This window comes from Ictalurus furcatus, chromosome 8 (assembly GCF_023375685.1).
Source record: "Ictalurus furcatus strain D&B chromosome 8, Billie_1.0, whole genome shotgun sequence".
Taxonomy (NCBI): Eukaryota; Metazoa; Chordata; class Actinopteri; order Siluriformes; family Ictaluridae; genus Ictalurus; species Ictalurus furcatus.
Window position 1 is genome coordinate 30285354 of NC_071262.1, and position 22372 is coordinate 30307725.

A 22372-nucleotide genomic window follows, 5' to 3' on the forward strand; every position below is an offset into this window, starting at 1 on the left:
ATGAATCAACACCTTCTGACCAATCAGAATCCAGAATTTAACACCGGTGTGGTGTAAATATGAAACATTTAGCTGTTATTTCCATGAGTCGATATAACCGAGCTCACCGTTTGACATTAGCAGTAAAGCAGCACAGAAAAACACATCTCCGGAGATTAATACCCCTCTCCGGAGCGTTCCCGATCGCTTCGTTTTTTTCTCCGTAACCGCCACCGCTTCCTGGAAACCCACTGTGCAGGCAGCCTGTAATTAACAAGCAGCGAGCGAGCGAGCCGGTCAAACGCGGCCCGTCGTCCATATGCACTTTCAATTACAGACAGCAGTGATGGAGCTCCCGGAGAAATCGTTTCACAGGGCCGTCACCACCAGCGTAATTTTTCCCTCGTTCGCCTCGCAGTGGGGGATTGACGTAAAATGGACTCCATGCGGAGAGAAGAGAGACAGCGTTAGCGTGAAGTATAGACTTTAGACAGAGAGAAACGAAGTCGTGAATCACAGGGGAGCTGCCTGACGTGCGTCCTTTTACGATGATACATCCGGAGATTCTTCCTTCACGCTCGATACGCGTTCAATTCGGCGTTCGCTTTAATAACGTGCGCTAGCATCGATTAACAATTATAACATAATGCAGCTGTGACTACGTGACGTGCTCATGTCGGTTTTTAAAAATAATTCGTGTCGAGCATAGACGTAGCGGATGCGTAGTGACTGCACGTGCCATGCTAGAGGAAACCGGACACTCAGACGTGATAGGACTCTTGGACTTTATAAACAGACGTTAAGCCCCACGTTGCGGTGAAGAATTGTTGAGCCGAGTGTGATTTAAGCTCTTTCGCATGTTTACGTATCTGGTTCTGACACGTACGAGCTTTTATAATCATAAACCTAGCATGTAGAAATATGTTTTCACGCTCTGGACGTTTGCCAGGAAAGGGTTATTCGTTTGGGAATTCAATCTCAAACATTTAGGCTAATTTTCTTCTCATCCATCCATCCATCCATCCATTTCTGTAGCGCTTGTCCTACACAGGGTCGCGGGGAACCTGGAGAATATCCAAGGGAAGGGGTAGGAGGCGGGGGACACCCTGGAGAGGGTGCGAACTCATCACAGGGCACAATCGCACACACACTCGTACACTACGGACAATTTGGAAACGCCAATCAATGCATGGGGTCTTTGGACTCGGGGAGGAAACCGGAGTACCCGGTTTCCCCCAGCTTGGGTTGTGTCCCTCAATTTTAAAGAACATTTTGGGTACATCTGATGGCGTGAGAGCGCCGTTTTTAAGCCTGAGCGCCTGACCCCGTACCCGGTCCTGTTAGAAACACCGGTCTGGGGTCCACCAAACCATGGTGTTGTGTTTAATCGCTCCACTCTCAGAGCAGCACAGTGATCGGTTCGAATCGTCGTGTTACTTCCTGTTTCAGGCTTGGTGATGACGTGGAAAGCCTTGTTACGTCAGCGGAAGAGACGGAAAGTCTTCTCACTACATAGAATGACATTTTCCTAAAACTCGAGCGCTGTATTGACCTCAGCTGCCTGGTGTCAGTGAAGAACATTGTGAAGAACACCTCAAGTGCCTCAAGTCGACCTGCGCAGCTAAAACCCTTCTTAAACGAGGGCGAATTCTCATTGGCAGGTGTTCCTGTACGAAGACGTGAGATGCGCATCCAAAAAAAGTGCTGACGACTGGAAATAGAGTCGCTTTTATTACAATTTCAATTTGGACCAAATGTTTTTTTTTTTTCGAGTTTTTTTTTTTGCTTTTGCTTTTGTCAGGTTTTACTTGATCTCAACTTGATTAATTATCATCCTTAATTATTTAACCTGTGTATCCTCAATCGTCAAAACACATGAGGACAGCACACAGGAAATAAAGAATTAAAACACGTTTTTTTTTTTTTAAAAGATGTGTTTGTTCTGAAGAAAATAAAATGCGTTTTTGTTAAACATTTCAAGCTAAACAAAAAAGATAACTCGGGATTTCTAATAACTCAAAAGTGTGCGCGTGCGTGCTTTAAAGCGTCGACTGAGCCGCCAGAAGATGAGCTGAAACTTCTCCCGTGTTTGTTTTTCCCCTCCCCCGGATCCAGATAAACATTCCTTGTGCTCAGACCTGCTGAAAGACGCTCGGAGGAGATGATGGATCTAAAAGCTTCCTTTAGAGACTCAGTCCTCCTGCTTTGAGGATCAAAGTGTAAAAGACGCGTCTCCAATGACAGCGAATTGAAATCCGTCCCATCAAAGAGCCGAACGTGGAGAAGCGAGGGGGGAAAGACGCTGAAAGATGAGAAACGTCACGCTCTTAATTCAGGAAAGATGACTTCTGCGTCAGCTGAAAGACGCCACTTTATCTCTGCTGGGGAATAACAGTGTGATAGATGGCATACGCTAACGTTAGCATGGGTTTAGATCACGTTTCTGCTCAACAGTCAGCTCGGTCAGATCGTTTCTTTACCACTTTGCTTTAGACCACGGCGCTGTCCGGTTCTCGGATCGGATCGGTCAGATCGGTCCTCGGATCGGATCGGTTTTTACTTTAACAGCACGGCTCGGGAAGTAGTTCCGGCTGTAACATGAACGCCAGGCTTATATTAACGCGCTTGTTCTAATACGTTATCGTTTCTATAGTAACCGCTCATTCACAGGGACTTGGACAGTGGATGCGCGACGTAATGTAAGACTAATAATATATGGATGACAAATGTGTTTAACATTCACAGATTACAGAAGGACCACCATAGATCCACAAAGAACCTTCTTCTTGTCAAGAAGTAGATATGTTTCATAGTATACGGTTCTTGAGTTGAGCTGTATGGTTCTTTGGAGATTAAAGAAGTTATTTATGGTTTATTATAGGTTCTTCTGGGCAGTGTATTGGTTCTTCAAGTCACCATTATTAACAGGTTGGAGTGAACCCTGTGAGGTTGTTTGTCGGACCGGAAAAGGTTCTCCTGGCATCTCTCGTAAGAACCCTATTTTGGTTCCTTAAAGGAGTAAGGTTTTTTTTTGTTTTTGTTTAGAGAACTTATAATAACATGGTTCCTTGTGGTACCACTATGAAGAACTATTTGTGGGTTCTTTAAAGCACCAGTAAATAGATGGTTCTCTGAAGAACTTGAGAGTAAAGGCTTCTTTGTGCAACTTAAAAGAGTTCCCGTACGTCATCAGGCTGAAAATCCCCTTATTGGTTCTAACTGGAACCTTTCTTCTTTAAGAGTGTAATGGGGTTGAAACGAAACTAAACCTTTGCATAATGTATAATGGACACATCATGGAACAAGCATGAGATTCGAACATTCATGCAAAAAAAATTATGATTCCTGACGTCTTTTAATGATTCTATCCCGATGTAAAGTGTATAATAAAGGTGTTTTTTCTTTTCTTTCCATTTTCCAACCAAAACCCACAGGGGATACAAACTTTTGCACATCAGCGTTGTACTAAATAATGTACGAGATCGTCACGTTGCCGTTATTAAACCATTAAGTGTGTTCTAATGCATTTATATCTCAGGTATAACTCCTCCATGACACCAGAGTGTAGTCTGAACCTGTGTTTAATGGTTTATGGGTCGAAGAACAATACAGAGAAATTTCAGGGGAAAAACCAAACAAACAAACACAAACACACACACACACACACACACACACACACACACACACACACCAGAACATCAACACCAGCACAATGAAAAGCATCAAATCCAGTCCGTTACTTTTTCCCATTTTGCACATGAAGTTAAATAATAATAGATACGCATTAGACGGCTGTTAGAGAGCACATATACAACGATGAGACATTTTACAGTCTGTTTTTATCAGAAATAATAAAACTTCCAGTGAAAATTCTCTCATTTGTAAGTCGCTTTGGATAAAAGCGTCTGCTAAATGAATAAATGCAAATGTAAAATAAAGAAAAAGAAGGAAAAGGATGTATGTATGTATGGACGTATGTATGGATGGATAGATGGACGTATGTATGGATGGATGTATGTATATATGGATGGATGGAAGGACAGATGGAAGACTCAGACGTGATGATTAGCGTTTAAATATAAAGTCCAGGCTATTGATATAGATGTATATTAAAGTTTTCGAAAGATCTTCCAAAAAGGGACAAATGATACTTATGTTATAATAAAACCGCCTGACATCGCTTTCACTCTTTAAGAATAAATTTTACTCGCGAACGCTGTTTATTTCACGTCTATATCTGTATACGGCAAAACTCACAGTGTTGAACGAACTCTTCGAGCAGTGAAGTGAAGCAGCGCCTCCGGTGTTTATACAAGAGGTTTGTGTGAGGGGCGGAGTTTAACCGTTAATGATTCATATTTCTGGTCTTCTTCGAGATGATCTCTCCTGGCATTTGACGCGTTTACACTGAAATTCACACGAGAACTACAGAATTCCTTTTGAGACAGCTTTTAAATAAATAAATACGACTTTTTGTTTGAATCGATTCGCCGTCAATTCTGCTGCAACGCCGTATTCGACCACCAGAGCGCCGTCTTCCTCGAATCCTCTTTCCCAAGTTTATAAATCTGATCTAATCACACGTCAGTGATTATCATGTGATCTCCAAGACGCCCGAACCAACGGTGATGTTTTCTGTATTAGTTCCTTTAATTTCGTGCTGTAATGATGGATTTTACATTCACTATACGCCGATTATTAAATGCTTAATTAAGTTTCTTAAATCTGTAGGTAATCGTCGCATTAAAGCTTACTGTATTTCACTGTCGTGTCTTGACTCAAATTAGTACTTGGCCTGAGAGTCCGATGTTAGGTTTACAGAGGGCGGTAAAAAGGCTGAAATGACATATTGGAAGAACTTTACGTGTGTCTATATTTGACATATCTTGACATGTCCGATAAGAGCTCATTCGACACTGTGGAGTTTGCTGTGATGGAGTCGTGACTGATGAACACTATAATAAGGAGGAACGGGTGTGAAACAGTGTGATGGCGTGATCCGCATAAAAAAAGGCTGATTAAAAAAAACAAAACAAAACAAAAAACTAAGATACGAAACTCAAGAAAACCAGAACAGGAAGGCTATTTACATCACTGAAAATGCACAAAAATCTACAGAAAGAGCTCAGTCGGGCCTCCTCGCTCGTCTCGAACCCCACCGTGGGACGGTTGATGAATGAGCTGCAGAAAGGACACTGAAAAAGAAAAAAAAAAAAAACAAGAAAAAAAAACACCCCTCTTCTGCACTCTTTTCTGTCCCTGAACGTTCCCCAAGCCTCCAGAATGCCGAGACACTTTCATCTTTCACACTTTATGGAGCCGAATGTAACGTAAAGAAGACGTAGGCAGAGTCTCTGTCCTCCTTTCTGTCTCAAATTAAAAAAGTATGTTCAGTAAGTAAGCTGGAGGTTCTCCTTTGGTCCACAGAGACCTCCAGTGAAGAGGTTCAAGGTATCAAAAGCGTCCTAAAAAATAAAAAAAAATCCAGTGAGGTTTGGAGAAGGATGAAGAACGTCAGAAGGTTAAAAAAAACAAAAACAGAGTGCGGAAAATGCTCACGTCCTTTTCTGGGGCGTAATCAGAAGCAGAGATTGTTTAAAAAAAAACAAATCTTTTTTTTTTTGCCCGTTTTATTTCAACGTTAAATGATCCATCATCCCGTCCAATATTTCAACTGGACCGCTCCACCGAACATTCTGTGAGATGAGCAGTACCGGAGCCAAGTCCCCATAAACCATGTTCATCTCTCGTTTTATTAGCTTGAACACCGTAGTGAAAACAAAGTCCATCCAATAAATATTTCCTCCGTCAAGCTCCTCGTTCAGTCGTTCTTGCACTCGCAGTTGCACTCCTCGTGATGCTCCAGCGCCACGTCCGTCAGCGACTTCTGCGAGCCTCGACCTGGACGGAATTTCAGCATCAGGACCTTCGACCGTGCAAAAAGACAGAAACGAGACACTGAGCGACGGCAAAGTAATAAAACACGAAAACGTGATCAAACAGCCTCGTGATTCACCTGGAAAGAATAAACAGAGCAAGATAATCTTCTTATACGTCTTTATTCCTCAGCGATTTTCCGTTTATTAATAAATAATAAACATGCTGTGCTTTTTATCCATTTAACGTTACATTTAATGTCCATGAAATTAGTCGGTTCATGCTCTCACTTCCATTATAGTAGCTATAAACGCTCGTTCCCTCACCAGCCTCTCTTTTCTCTCTCTCTCTTGAAGTTAATAAAAAAGTTAAAGGATGTTAAAGTGTCCGAGTTTGGAAAGTGAAGACGGGGACAAACAGCAGTTCGAGTCCCCTATCATTAAAATAATGGTTTAATAATAGAGGTTTAAAGGGTTCAAAAATGACAACTTTCCACCTCCGTAATAATTCTATGGAAACATGGAACGGTTTTTCCAGGAAGATGTAATCATTTTACAATAAGCGTTTTCCAGAAACATGTGAACGTGTTGTTTGTTTTTTTTTGAGTCAGGTAAGAGCCTTCACAACTTGAGGCACTATTCTCAAAGGGCTTATTCATTTCCTCGCTCATGTTAGTATTTAAGATGTCATTATCCCAGCAGTGCTTTTGGGAAAACTGGGAACCCGAGAGCCGAGCAGAGTCTGTACTGTACCTCGTGGTATTTTTTGGTCACTTTAGTGGGAGTGCACTGACAGTCGTAGCAGTTGTTCGAGCAGCAGGCGCAGTTTCCTCCACATCGCTTCACCAGCAGGCAGCTGGGCCAGAAGATCACGTCCGTCCTCTTCAGCTCCTCACGCAGGGACACCGAATAATTACGAGGAGTGCAGCTGTAGAGCCGGACCTCCTCCCGGAGCAGGTTCAGATCCACCACACCTTAACACGCGCACACGCACACACACACACACACACTTTAGACAGCTGTTTACTTCAGCTTTTATTATTGCCCTGAGGCACACCAAGATCCAAAAAGTCCGAGTTCAGAATCAAGAACTGTAAATCAAATGCTTCCTCAGCTGATCCTTATTACTCAGGAATTTCTGACTCAAAACTGGGACAAATCCAGTGCTTTGCTGTTTTAGCAATTCTCTTATGTAAGTAAAACGTGTCTTAATATTGTATTAATGCCACCATTACAATTCGCTTCATTCATTTTTTTTTTTTAAATATTTCTTAGCACATTCTTCATCCTACTGCTTTTGCAAAGAAGTACAAAATGTTATTTATTTGTTTGTTTGTTTATTTGTTTAAAATGGATGGGTTCTTTCAAATGTAGTAATATTATTTATGAAACAATGCATCAGCACTGGAAAACTGTTCAAAAGATTTTTTCTGTAGTGAAAACCTGTTATGAAGAGTCCCGTCCCCCCCCCCCCCCCCGAAATTCATGCTGCCTTCAAGTTCTCCTTTGATTGCCCTATTTTTCTCATTTTCCTCATTTCTCTCAAATGTCGTTTTTTTTGCCACCGTAATAAAGATGTATCAATAAAGACAATAACAAGTCAGGACCTCGTGTGTCAAAATTCTTCTGAACGATCCCGGTTTGTCTTTACTAATTAAAGAAACATTCATGATCGACTTCTAAATCGAGAAACCGGTATTAACAGTAATTCCACGAGATAAATCATATATCTGGATTATTCGTACCTCTGGTTTTTTTCTGGTGGAAGAAGGACTTGCCCAGGACGTGCCATGTGGGCTTGTAAAGCTCCTCCAGGTCGAGCTGCCAGCGATCAGGCTCCAGGTATTTCAGGACCTCCTCCACCGTGCCGAATTCAGACATGGCGTCGCTCAGAGCCTCCACGCTGTGCAGAGCCACGGGCATGACGGCGGGCACGGCCGGCTTCTACACAAATCAGATAGTAAACATCCCAGGTCAGGTTTCTTCACCGAGCACGATTTACAACAGGAGTAAACAACAAGAAACCTATAGAATTAGATTAGAACTAGATATTTCAGTGGGTCACCCATAGAAATCCAACAGGAAATACAGAATAATTCTAGGGATTTATAGCATATTTCAAGGCCATAAAAGCCCAACACAACTCTACAATATTCTACCATACACCCCATGAACATGAAACAGAATCCCTATAGAACTAGACCATATTTAACTTTTTTTTCTTCTTCTTTTTTTTTTAATCCAACAGGAACCCGAGAACTCTACATACCTATATTTTAATAGATAACTCAACATGAAATTCAACATGAATTCTACAGAACTCTATAAATCCATATTTCAGTGAGTGTCCCATTAAAATCCAGTTGGTACACTATAGAATTAGATCATATTCCAATGGGTAACCAATACAAATCTAAAAGGAACCCTACAGAACTCTAAAGAACCATATTTCCATGGATAAGTCATTCAAATACAGTTGGAACTCAATAGAATTGGACCATATTTCAATGGATACCACATTAAAATACAATAGGAGCTGTTTGGAATTAGATCAAATTTCAAAATACACCAGAACCATATTTCAATAGATAACCCATAAAAGTCCAACAAGAACAGTATAGAATTAGACCATATTTTGATGTATAATCATAAACATCTAAGAAGAACCCTAAAGAACTGGACCAAATTTCAATGTGTAACCCATAAACATTCAACAGGAACCCTGCAGAACTCTGAAGAACCATATTTCAATGGACATCTCATTAAAATACAATTGGAACCCAACAGAATTGGACCATATTTCAGCGAGTAACCCAGTAATACACTGTATACTCTAATTAAAATCCCACAACCAATGGATATTCAATATAATGAATTCACCAGAGGATTAAAACAAATTCCATCGGAACTTTCCATAATGGCAATTTTACTGCTCGCAAATAATTCCGATAGCGAAAAGAAAACGTATTAATGATCAATCCCTTCTCATCGGAAAGGCCGCCGCCATTTCTTCACTGTGAGCACAGGGAGGCTGTGAAAGACTTGTTGGCATGGTTACAGCTGTGTAATAGACGTCGTGGCCGCTGATAAAGGACGCTGGTGATATAAAGGAGAGCTGTGAATGGGGTCAGTGTGACTGAATGAGGGCACTACGAATCAAAAGACACCAGACTATTCCACCGCGATGGCTTGTTATTTTCAGGACAAGGACGTTTGAAGGTTGAAAAGCAAATAGCAGAGCAGATAACGGATCGTTATTCAAGATGGGAAATCATGGCGCATCATTTTAACATCGTTGCATCATACTTTCAAAGTCATCCCTGAATAAAGAATGAACAAAACCCACACCACCGTACATTACACTGTACTGTAGATCACGAGTGCATGCTAATGACTACAATTAGAATATTTTATTATGCATAATGCTGAAATCATGAATATTGATGGGAATTTTTCAGAGGATTTAAATGAATAAAAAGTCTTTCCTTACGCTGCACTTCATAAGTCTGTTCTTCACATATAAACACGTGCGAATGAAAACGTCACGTCTTTGTGACTTTATTTAAGTGAAACTTTAAAAAAAAAAAATCAACTTTAGATAAAGGATTTGTTCTCAGTCCTGTCTCTGCTTCTAAATATCCATCACTTCCCACTTCTCTCTCTCTCTCTCTCTCTCTCTCTCTCTCTCTCTCTTTCCCTGTCTCTTTTTCCTCTCTTGCAAGATCATGCAGTCGTGAATAATGTGGAATGGAAACCATTAACAGCTCATGAATGTGTGACGCTCTTCCATTCTGTCACATAACGAACACGTGAAGTCTCGTTCAAGATGTCTCCTGCTGAGACAGATATCATATTAGAAGGTTTTCCGATGAAATCCCAGCCTTAACCAAGTTTCCTCGGCACGAATCTGTCAGAAGAATCTGTTCTGGTCTTCGTAGTAAGGTATTAAATCGTGACACGGCATTAACACCCACCGTGTTACGTGCAGCTTTAAAACTGGGAGCGATGAATGTTCCGGTAGGTAGATGTTCTTTCAGAGACCTTCTGTTAATTTAATCATCTTGCTAATTAGGAACGTCAAAAAGCATAATATGCTCCGTTAGGCCGTAAATTCTACAGTAAGCGATAGACTGAAATTTCCATATAGACACACTGTAATCCGACACGTTCACTGCAGGCGTTTTCTAATTCTAACAAGCCATATGCTCTGACAGCCTAATGCATAGCAACCCAGAAAATATTTACCCCCCCCCCCACAAAAGGAGTTAACGTGATCTTATTCCTCTGCCTTCTACAAAATCCCTTTGACGTCATGCGCAAGGTCAAAGCTGATGAATTGATCTCATGAGGTATAAACCCCAGAATGAAATAATGGATCCCACTGTGTTGTGTAGCTCTGACAACAAGGGGTTTCAAATTGGTTGCATCTGTGTGCGTGGGGGGGTGGGGGTTGGGGGGGGGATTAACAGACCTGACACAGCCTCGGTTACTCAGAGTGAGTCAAGCGTTCGAGCAAAGAACTCCACCAGAAACGTATGATTGGATGTAAATAAACAAACAGACGTCGGGGAGTCTGGGCGAGACACGTTTTGGCGTGAAGGCGAGCTCAGTCGTTGTGAAAAAGCAGTACAACATTAAAAAAAAAACTCATCTTAAAGCTCCCATTAATGGTCAATTGAATTTTTATTCTATTTCATTTTACTCACAAAGCTTTAAAGAAATCTGGATGTAGATCCCTAATGAACAAGCCAGAAGCCTTGACTGATCCATCTAGAACCCTGAAGGTTCTTTTCCCTCTGGGAACATGGAGCATGGAATATTTGGTACAGGTGTGCTTTCTTCTTCAAAAATATTGTTTTGTTTTGTTTTGGAAAAATTTATATATCCTGGACGGATCCATCTAGAACTCTAAATATTCCCTGCTTTGTCCATCTAGAGGTTATGGAGAGCCCAACAGAGAGTTCTGATTAGTGGATTGTATTGGAAAAGTCCATGTGTGTTGGCAGTGTTGGCGTAATGATGATCGGTGGACTTGTCTGTGTAGAACCCTGAAGTTAGACTTTAGTTTGTCCCTCAGGGGTAGTTCTTAAATGTTCTATGGAGAGCCCTACAAACGTATTTCAGCAACCAAGAACATGGAATACCTGGTAATGGTGTTACATGGTTCTTTTGCTTAGAGAGAGCTTATTAAATAAATCTGGATTGTTTTGTGTCCCCAAGGACTTGCTGAGAAAATACTTAAGGTACCTTTGGTCTAATTTGAAGGAAGTCGCGCATCCCATTGTTCTACTCAGGGAATGAGACAAGGAATGTATTGGTGTTATATCCTCTGAGGAAAATGTTTGTGAATGTAAATTAACTCCATGTTGATGAACATTTTATTGCATGTTATAATGCAGTCCCCACAGATACTTCACAAACTCCCAGATGAACTTGTGGTGATTTTCACTCCCGGATTTTTTCAACTAGTTCACACGTGCTAGCGAACATTCTTCTATCGCTCAACAGCTAGCAATCTGGTAGGATGATTAGCTAGCATCAGAGAGACACAGTGCATCTTTATCTTTACCGATCCACCTCATTCCACGCACATAGAGAACCCATGGGCTCATTGGAGGCCAGAAAGTTCACTGTAAGTGTCCAGTCCTTTTCAGTGATATCTGAGATCTGTCCTTTCAATCTCATCTGAAACGATCATCTCATGTCTGTGTATGGACCTCCTAGAGACGTTAACTGGCTAAATGAAATGAATCAGCGCAGATCAGTTCCTAGTTGTTTGCCTGAAGAACTAAAGAAGGTTGAAACCTTTCAGCCATTATTAAACGGTCACTGGAGACAACAAACCCAGTGTGTGGGTCTTTATTCTTCTAAATTTTTTGACATCTCAAGCTTGACCTCCTCAGTGCTAACAGCAGCTTTTCCATCCCCCTCCCTCGAGATCTGAATGTTCCCTGTTTCCAGAGCTGGGTGCTATTTTAATGGGCTCTTCACTCAAACCTTTACTGTTTTCCAGAGGCTTTTCCTGGGGTTTTTATGGCTGAGGCTGGTTTTTCCTCTGCTCCTGGTTGAAGTGCTGAAAGTGAATGATTGCTTATTTAGGTGGAGTGTGTTTAGCCAATGAGGCTGACCACATAGAAACAGAGCTCTGCTGTTTTAACAGAAAACCAAGCCTCAGTGAAGAGGAACTGGGTATTCCAGATGATCTCCAACAAATCAAGAGTAATTTTGTTGAAAAGGAACCCTTAGTGGTTCGTTTCTTGTACCTCCAATTAGATAGACATAATTGTAGAGAAACATCATTAAGGTGCGAATTTAGACATAAAGGAGCACTGTTGTTTGTAACTCTGAGATGTACTTTCTTCGAAATTCTTAAAATGTAGAAAAGATTAGCCAAAATTCTCGATGTTCTGAAGTGTATGGCCTGAAGTAGACCACTCCAATCTTCTCCAATAAACACCAACAGATACAACCATTACACTGAGATCCTGCGAATACTAATAATCCTCTGGTCATCTGGAAGTCTCTGAAAATGTCCTTCCTTTATCCAGGTACGTTTGGATTATAATTTAATGTCCTGTCAAAAGTTCCACAAACATCCAAAACCCCCAAGGTGTCACATTTTGTTCCACATTTACTACCCCATCTAAAACAAAACAACCAAACATGTGGATTTTTTTTTCCATGGAAAAGATCATGTACGCTGGGAGATGTTGGCTTGATGAACCTGGGACTTGGCTATCTACAGCCCTCAAGGTTCTTTCACATGTCCTCCTGGGGGAGCCCTCAAGGTTCTTTCACATGTCCTCCTGGGGGAGCCCTCAAGGTTCTTTCACATGTCCTCCTGGGGGAACCCTCAAGGTTCTTTCACATGTCCTCCGGGGGGAGCCCTCAAGGTCCTTTCAATAGCACTACAGCAGTGTCTGAGCTACCGAGAACATAGAATACATGGTGTGTATCATGGTGTACTTTTCCTTTGTGTTTATGCATGTTGGTCAGTGTACCCTGATGTACCCTGGACATATCCATCTAGAACCCTAAAGGGAAGCCCTTAAATGATCTATGAAGATCCATACAACAGAGGTTTTCCCATTCAAAAAAAAAGACCATCCAAAGAACCCTTGATTTAATGTTTAAGGTATAGGTGTTCAGTAAACCAGGTTTAGTTGTGGTATTAAAAGTTATTTTAAGTTGATGCAAAGCTTTGAGGAGTCAAAGGAACTTTCCAAAGAAAGTCCTACAGGGGTAATGTAGACAGATATGCTATGGAATAACAAACTGTACATATGTGCTGGTCATTCTGTGCTGGTGTTTGTACACGCAGAAACACTGACAAATGAGCTGCTTGGTTTTTACTTTGGCAAGAATCATACCTTCTCAAAAGCAGTACTACAAGACCTGTAATTATGCCAATTTAGCAACAGTATTGGTAAAAAAAAAAAAAAAAGTTTTGGTGCTTAAAATCAGTAGGGCTAGTGGTTGTTCTAAGACAACATGGCTTCACAATCACAAATCCTCTTTGGCGTCACTGTGATCGAGGCTATTTTTGACAAAGTACCTCAGTGCAAGGGAAAGGCATCAATAAACACACTGCAATTTAGCCAAACACTTCTCAGAAAGGAAACCAGCTAGACCGAAAGTTGCCTCGTCACACTTTGTCAAAAGCATGACAACAATATTACAAGACTTGGTACTTGAGGTCAGTAGGCAAAGACAACTTGGCTTCACCAACTACAATTCATTACAATTTGCACACGCTAACTTATAGGAATAGTTTCAGTGGTGGCGTTCGATGAATCGGAAAAAACGATTCATCCCTTTGGCATCAGGCAATTTATGATGAAGTAAACACATGCCTTACCACGGACCCTAACAAACACACTGCAAACTCGCAGCCAAACACTTCTCAGAAAGGAAGTCAGATAGAATGAACGTTGCCGCCTCACAGTTCGTCATAGGTTACCCTGACAGGAAGCATGTCTGGACCAGATGACCATGGGAGTCATGAAAGAATTCTTCAAGTCTATTTAATGTCTAGTCAAACAACTGTTAAATCAGTCAGCAGTCTCACAACGGATGAGTCACTAGATCCATAAATTGACATTGTCACGATTTGGAGGCGGACACGGATGCAAATGCAGATTTTCAGTTTTAACAAAGACCCAAAACAAAACACAAAACAAGAACTATGAACAGGCAGCGAAACACTAAGGCAAGAACCAAACATTAACAAAGACCATGAACACGAAGACAGAACCGACAGCGACAAAAGACAAACGCTAGACTAGGAGTGCAGTGCAAACTTTGGCTATATACACATAGGTGCTCGTTAAGTGAATGTGATTCAGGTGCAGCTGGTCATGTGACAGACATGACATAATGTAATAGAAAAATGCAAGAAAGTTAGAGAATACTGGATACAATACAAACATGACTTTTATATTCATGATGATCATTATTCACCTGTGTTTTAGTTCAGTCCATTATGATGGTATTTACCCTTTAGTTACCTACCTGGTTGTACCACCCACCTGTGAAAATGGCTTGGTAACAACAGTCCAAATTTGATTTAACAACCATAACTTTTGATGAATCGGGTTGAGTATGGATAAGTATGCTTGACTTGAGTTGGCGACACTCTTGGATTGTCCACTTTAGAGACTTCAGGGACAACCCGCCAGCTAAACATTTACGGACCATCAGTTGACACGTTCTTAGCAAATCACTAACGACATGGCAATGATATATGGTGGTTGATGTTTAGTAGATTGTCCATAGATTATCATCTCATGTGGACTTTATTGAAAGATAGATAAAGATTAGTTGACACTGTTGAGGTGCAATTGATTGGTTGGTTCATGGCTATACTTCTGAATTTATTTGCATGAGGACCGATAAGCTATATCCCTCTTCCTAGAATTTCAATAAACTAGGGTTGACATTGGTAGAAAAACACTGTACTGATTAATCCTTCAGCATTACTGTGAGTTGTTCAATTTGTAAGGCGGTAAACATGTGCTGTAAGAGGGTGCATTCTCAGCTTAAGACTTCTCTGAAACGAAACCAGCTAATGTTGCCTCATCACAATTTGTCTAATGCACGACAACAGCACAAGCAAAATCGGTTCCAATAACTTTCTCAAAGTGATGACATGCTAAGAGCTGCAGGAATTTGAGCTTGGGTGAAGTCGGTACATGGTTCTGGGAACGCACAATGGCAGGACATGGAGTGTAAGGCAGTAGCAATGCGAGTGCCAGGAACCAGACCGACATTGTATCATGCACCACATGCTCATCCCTGACAAGAAACACTTTAAACACTATACAGACAAATCCCCTTAGATGGAATTCTGACGGCAATCCAGCTGGATGCTAAATGGATTTTGAGAGAAGGCGCCAAAGGAAATGCAGGAGCGCTGCGAGTCAGGTCTGGAGGGGCAGCAGAATGGTAGGTTCCCGCTCTCTGTCCTCCTCCACGGTCTATAAATAGAGCTTCTGCGATGGGAGAACTGTGGGCCAAAACACACCTCCTATCCCTCTTGCAAAGGGCAAGAAAACTTGAAGAAAAAACACAACACTTTTAGATCTGAGAGCACTGGTTTCATAAAACTCATCTATAGAAGTTCTGACAGAAATGTTCTTCGTGGTAAAGCTGTTTAAATATTATTTGTTCCTTCATCAATAAAGATAGAAATTCATAACGTGGGACATGTCATTTTAGAAGCATAGGTGAAGCTGTGAAACCTTCATTGTTCATTCTATCCATCCATCCAATTTCTGTACCGCTTATCCTACACAGGGTCGCGTGGAGCCTGGATCCTATCCCAGGAGACTCGGGGCACGAGGCGGGGGACACCCTGGACGAGGTGTCAACCCAATGCAGGGCATAATCACACACACACACCCATTCACACACTATGGACAATTTAGAGACACCAATCAACCTACAACGCATGTCTTTGGACTGGGGGAGGAAACCGGAGTACCCGGAGGAAACCCCCAAAGCACGAGCAAAACATGCAAACTCTATGCACACAGGGCAGAGGTGGGAATTAAACCCCCAACCCTGGAGGTGCTACCATTAAACCACTGTACCCCCCCTTCATTGTTCAATCATATAATAAAATCAAACATCTAATAAGTCCTATTCTGATGGGATTAGTTTTCCATACATTTTGCTGTTAAGTAATGTTGCCAGTAGTAATCACGGTGTAGGCGTGGTTGTCCTTTATCATAAATGCTAGATTTAGGGGGTGTGTCTTCACAAGGTGTATTGATCATTAATAGGACACATGACCATAACATGTATGTAGAGGCTGCACCTGTGCTAGGAGCGCAGTAATTTATCCGAAACCCCTGCTTCTCTGACAGGTCCATTTAAATGTCCATGTTCTGCATTTTAAGTGCTTCCTGGTACTGAAGAAAAATACAAAAAAAGTACCAACATGTCAAATCAGACAGGATATTTCTACTGGTCATTATAAAGAAGGTAAAATGTGGCATAATGTTTCCGGATGGACGCACGTGCGGTCCATAAAAAACATGCCTGACATGACGGATTCTGACAGGACTAAAATGCCAGAGGTACGCCATTAATAATTACATTAAACACCTTCCTGTGTAAAACTAGTCCCGTCCGAAGAGGACTTTAGACTTAAATCCTGTCTGTTTTATCCTGTGATCACCACCCGAATCAGTCCTAAATCCCTGAAAGGAAGATAAAGGACGACTTTGTTCAGTATGAAGTGAGAGTAGCTCTTGTCAATGCATAAAAGTGTCAAGACACGCTCAAACACATCTATAAACAAGCAAGACAGAGAAAGAGAGGGGACTCGTAAAAGTTCTGACAGGCATCAGACATCAAAGGCGAGTGTGTCTATTAAATCATTTCAGGGGAATAATCCTCCCTAAATGTGCCATGCGAAACCCGGGAGGAAACTGAAGCGCAGCGGAGTCGGAAATGGAAAGCGACGCTCGCACAAGCAGGAGTTATGGCTGCAGCCTGGAAAATCTTCCCAGCTATTATTGCTGGTGAGGTCAGAAGGTCATTTTGGCTCGGATTATACACCTCACTGCGCCGCAATTAGCCAGAGAGTGCGACGACACATTCTTGGTGGATGAGCTTTTCTCTCCGAGGTAAAACGCGCCACTTAAATGGAAAGAGCTGATTAATGCAGCATGAATACTGTGCAGGTTAATCATAAGTGGTGTATCAGAGCCTCCCTCCATCTCCAGACATGATTTTTACACTTTAACTTCCTCCGCTCCGCTTGTTAATATAAAGACAACACCTTTCTTTCTTCGGTTCCTTGTGTTTTTACACATTCGTTTTTCTATGTCAGCAGCTCTGAATAAAGCACAGATTTATGCTAATGTTCGAATAAATGATCGTTTCTATAGTAACAGCTCATTCACAGGTACTCATACGGCAAATGCCTCACATCAATGGATTAAAAAAAAACATGTATTAATCGTTGATATGGTGAAGATTTCTGTAAAGAGATATTTATCACACCACCCAGCCTTTGATTGTTTTACTAGAAGAGCACCACACAGTGCGATTTCTTCCTCACATACTACGATGGTACATCACGGTAATTATGGTTCGCAGATGTTTTATATGGGGTTTTATGGTATCTTATTATAATCGTGGTTGTTGCCCTCATGAGCAGGAAATTCTTATGGTTTTAGACTGGTACTGCGGTGGAGGAATACAGTTTTAACTGTTATGTTATGTAACTCTTGTAACTGTCAGAACTGTGGTTTCCAAACCTTGTTTTTTTTTTTTTCGCACCGAAAAAAAAAAAACCCCAACAACAACAAAAAAAACAACATGATTAATCTTTCCGAAGGCATGCATTTAGTGTCTGATCCTTTAAGTTTCCCAGGCAGTCCTGCCACACCAGGGATAACAGTGTCGATCAGTTTGCTCTGTTATTTTTCCTCTCAAATTCTTCAACTATTCCTGTTGTCGTTTAAACAAAAGGCCCACTTTGGGTAGTCAAAAGCTTTCAGAGCGTTTCTAAAATATTTGCTCAGGGGCAAAGTGTATATCAGGCGTTTCTGTTTGTTCCATCCTCTCGTGTAAATGTTTAAGTAAAAGCTAGACTTTTAAAAGGGCAGATCATTTACAGCTCACTGGTGGAAACCTGCATACACAGGACTTCTCCTTGCACCTCCTTATTTAGCGTTATCTAACACTACCACTATTAACGATTTACGAGAACTAATCCGATCCCACTCCTTCTCAGACTTTAAACAGATGGAAGATACATGTGTGAGATGTTCTGAACTGTTTTTTAAGGACAGTGTTTGGTGGCATGTCTTTGGGCCTATATATTTTATTCATTTGTTCATTTTCCTCGTGAGGCCATGGTGGAAGCAGGCTGACGACGCCCAGCCACAGATTGAAGCTCTTCCATGGGGATCCCCAGACCTTCTTAATCCAACTGTGAGATATAATCTCTCCAGACGGTCCTGGGTCTTCCCCGGGATTTTATCATGTGAGACATTCATCCAGGCATCGTTGAACGGTGTCCAAAGCAACTCAACTGGCTCCTCTTGATTTGCAGAAGCAGTGGCTCTACTCTAAGGCCTTATAGTCAAGTCAGGCTCTCTTGCCAGTCAATCTCCTCACACTATCATGGAGCGGAAACCCGGCAACCATCCAAAGGAACGTACTTTCCACGGCTTATGAACATTATGTTTCATGAACATAAATAAGGATTTTCATTGGTCTAGACCCAACTGTTATTGTACCTCACATGAGCCTACAAGATCTCCACATCTCCATTTTGGGCTGAACCTGACCAGCTTATGTTGGAGGACCTGTGATCAAATGTTCGACTGCAGAATATCATTCCTTGTCCTGGCTCCTGGGGTCGAGTCCCAGTAACCCAAATCCATGCATGCTACACTTAGCCTTTTTTTGTACCTTTTATGGGGGCTGTTTTTCAAGGCTTGCCCTTTTTCTGACCTCTCCCTTTAGATCAGATCAGCAGGGGTGACACTACTAGAAGCAATCCTAAAGAAGACTGAATCCAAAGCCCCTTCACCACTGCCCTTTAAACAAACTGCCATTCGATATTAGAAGTAGTTTTATGATTGTAAGGATCTCTCAAATGTCTTTCTGTTAGCAATGAAGACTCTTACCTTACATCTTCTGGAGTTTGACAGACCTTATTGCTTTTTTTTTTTCTTCCCCAAACCTCATTAGCTGTACAGATGAGCTGGTTTTGCTGCGGGTGATTAGACATGTTTACTCAGACGACTGGCAAGAGAAACAGATGAGTGACAGGATGGAATACCCGGCACTCTCAGAGCTGACAGCTTTTGTTAGTGAAAGTAATGGAGTATGGAGGCTCAGGATGTGTGTGTGGTCTGGGTAGAGGAAAAGGAAGGATGAGAACAGAGACAACACAGGACAAAGAGACCTTAGAGTCAAGGATGAAGAGGAAGGTATACACAGACAGACAAAGAGACAGACAGACCGAGTTAAATACAGAGTGTAGAGTGACAGAAAATAGTATTTTTTCCTCAGGCTCATCTTTCCTGTGCTCTAAGGGTAGAAAAACAATGAGAGTAATAATTCACAGTGTCTGGATGCGTACCGTATAATCTCAAAGCCCTTTCTCCACTCATTTGAGCTTCATCAGTTATACTGAGTGCTGGGAAATTCCACCAAGTGTCATTCACACCGCTGATGTCATGACACTTAGTAAGACCACATGACATTCAGGGCCTGGAGGTGTAAACTGCTGGAGAAAGCTGAACGATGCCATTGTAAGCAGATAATAAGTGGTGTATCAGTTCCTCACCCTTTGTTCAGGCACAGTCTGTTCCAGTTTTAAACAGATGACCTCTTCTTCTCCTCTTTGGAACTGTGTAACTTCTGTGTATGCTGTGTTTATTGTCCTTGAAGGAGTGTGTCTTGTCCTTTAGATGGAGATAAACTGCTCAGTCTTGACGTGAGGAATTTTACCTCCTGTGCCGGGACATGTATTCACAAAGTGGTCGTTTCATCACACCGATTTCTGTCAGACCATTCTGCTAGGTTTGAATTACACCGCAATGGGGTGTTTGAAGTTTTCCAGACACTCCAGCCACATATAAAGGACACTGATGTTCCATTTGCCCTACTTTTTCTCTCTGGTAGCTGGTGTGGTCTTCATGTTGGACCTTGTTGAACTAGTTTGGGTGGTCCAGAGCTGTTTTTTTTCCCTGATGACTTCAAAGTTAACCAGTTATAAGAGTCCTAACGTGTAGGAAACATGCCAGGTGTTTCAGCATACAGAGCACCAAACTGTCTTGGACCCTCCAGAACTTGTTGACCTCCTATAGACCATCTTAATATATAAGAACATCCGGGCAAATGTTTCCTGAAATATCACCAAATATCGAGGATGTATTTGTAGGAGTTTAGACTTGAGAACCTGTTGCATCCAGTACTGGCGAAGGAGCTGAACAGGGCTGGGCAATATGATATAATTTTCATACTATGGTAAATTATATTATGATACACTTTTCTGAAATATTGCAGGTATTGTGATATTTTTCTTTCTTTTTTTAAAGTTAAAAAGTCATTTATTTTGGTAGACATTAACTAAAAGTATCATTCAACTCAGTTTTTCACTAATGTTTTGCTGATTTTGCTCCCAATGCGTATTGTGATATATATTTGTCATACTGTCCACCCCTAGAGCTGGCTCATATTTATAAGTTAAGGGTCTGATATAGAGTAGAACCCTAATCGAACCCCTTTTGAGGAGAATACCTATAGCAAGCGGGAACATTTTAACCATCCAAAGAACCCATGAGGAACTAGCAACTATTTGTTGGTTAGGTGCAAGAAATGTCAGCTTCATAATCTATTCCACTGGATAGTCATTTTAAACGTAGACCATTTTCAAGAACATCCTTCCCAGTAACACAAGTTCATTTGTCAAATCCTTGGTACGGAGCAAAACCTCTGTACTTGAATCTAGACCATTCCACATATCAGGTTTTGCCTTTTTTCCACCTACTGCAGGTTTAGGATGGCTACGTTGAGTAAGCCAGCCACCATGTTTTTCTATATAAAAGCTACTTTTGTTCTGGGAGTAGGTGATCATTTTCAGGCATTTCTTCATTAAACCATCATTTTAGTCATTCAGTTTACTCCTACTGGCAATTTAACCATCTGAATGACAGGAAACCGTAACAGACAAAAGCAAAGGGAGGACATTTTCCTGAGCTGTGCTGGAAAAAAGCCTAGCTACCTCTGGAAAAGCCTTCAATTACACCCGTAAATAGCAACATTTCTCGGTCCTGTCTTCTATCATCCAATTTACAGTGAGAAAGAGAGAGGGACCGAAAAACAACGAGCTATGTTCTAGGGACAAACCCTCAGACACGATCTCACGCTGCTCACAATGTGGAAAATGACCTTGGGTCTCCACTGAGCTCCTGTTATATAAGTGATCATTTTCAGTGGATTACAGAGGGAGGAGGAGCTGTAAACTGCTTACCTGCTGCAGGACAGAGTAGTGGACGCTGAAACCCGGCTCAGAGGGAAAGTACTCGTCTGAAACGAAGCGAATGCGAATCTGGTTCCCTTTGGATGTCTGCGGGCCAGGAGCAGACTGAGAGCCACACCAACGACCTAGCACCATACCTCCATCAGGTTCCTCCACTTCCACATAGTCATACCTGAAAGAGATGAACAAACAGACCAAACCCACTGTTAGTAAACTCAGAGAAAAGGTTGTTAAGTGTAACTGTCAGAATACAAGCTCTGGTGACTGCAGTGGGACCGTCAAGGGTTATGTTTTAGGTACCTTTAGTTGAAGAACCTTGAAAATGTAATGGCCTGTAATATCTGTATAGTACCTTTTATCCTGACAGCTTGGAAATCACAGAACAATATTTTCCTCATGATTTTGATGATGCCTTATCATACATCCTTTACTGGGACTCATAGGCGCAGAGGCCACGCCTACTTTACTCTTATGAAAAGGCCAAAAAGGCCACGCCTCTCTTATTAGGACGGATGGTCAGAAATGCTCCACCTCCTTCTCTGGAATGGACACGGGCCTCAGCTATTTCACTAGGACTGACAGACACAGAGGCCACACCCCTTCACTGTAATGGACAGGCACAGAGGACATGCCTTCTTTACTCCGACAAGGGCACAGAAGCCACGCCTACATCACTGTATGGACTCTGCACAGACGCCACACCCACTTCACTGTATGGCCATGAACAGAGGCCACGCCTCCCTCTCTGGAACAGACAGAGGGCACACCTCCTTCACTATGACAGACACAGGTCACGCCTCTTTCCTTTGGCCGCCTTTACATGATAAAGATTATAATATTGAATAAATTTGAAGTAAATAAAGTCCAACTCAAACTGAATGAATCTTTACGTCCCAGTGGATGTTGATATATTGCAATAATCTATCTTCTTATTTATATATTAAAATACAAGACATTAATGTTATATCAGTTCATTTCTTCGCTCACCAAACGAGCTAAAAATGCA

At 41.6% G+C, this 22372-nt stretch overlaps 1 protein-coding gene across 1 annotated transcript in view; it reads right to left on the minus strand.

Moving 5' to 3' along the window:
- Positions 1 to 2769: 2769 nt before the first annotated feature.
- The window catches only part of pdgfc (platelet derived growth factor c), a 64894-nt gene continuing 45291 nt past the window's right edge, over positions 2770 to 22372 (minus strand). The window contains exons 3-6 of the mRNA XM_053631984.1: positions 21358 to 21538; positions 7601 to 7799; positions 6609 to 6829; positions 2770 to 5905 (exon numbers count right to left, since the gene is read on the minus strand). Of these exons, the coding sequence (XP_053487959.1) occupies positions 5801 to 5905; positions 6609 to 6829; positions 7601 to 7799; positions 21358 to 21538 (706 nt within the window). The 3' untranslated portion in view covers positions 2770 to 5800. The remainder of the gene's footprint in view (positions 5906 to 6608; positions 6830 to 7600; positions 7800 to 21357; positions 21539 to 22372) is intronic.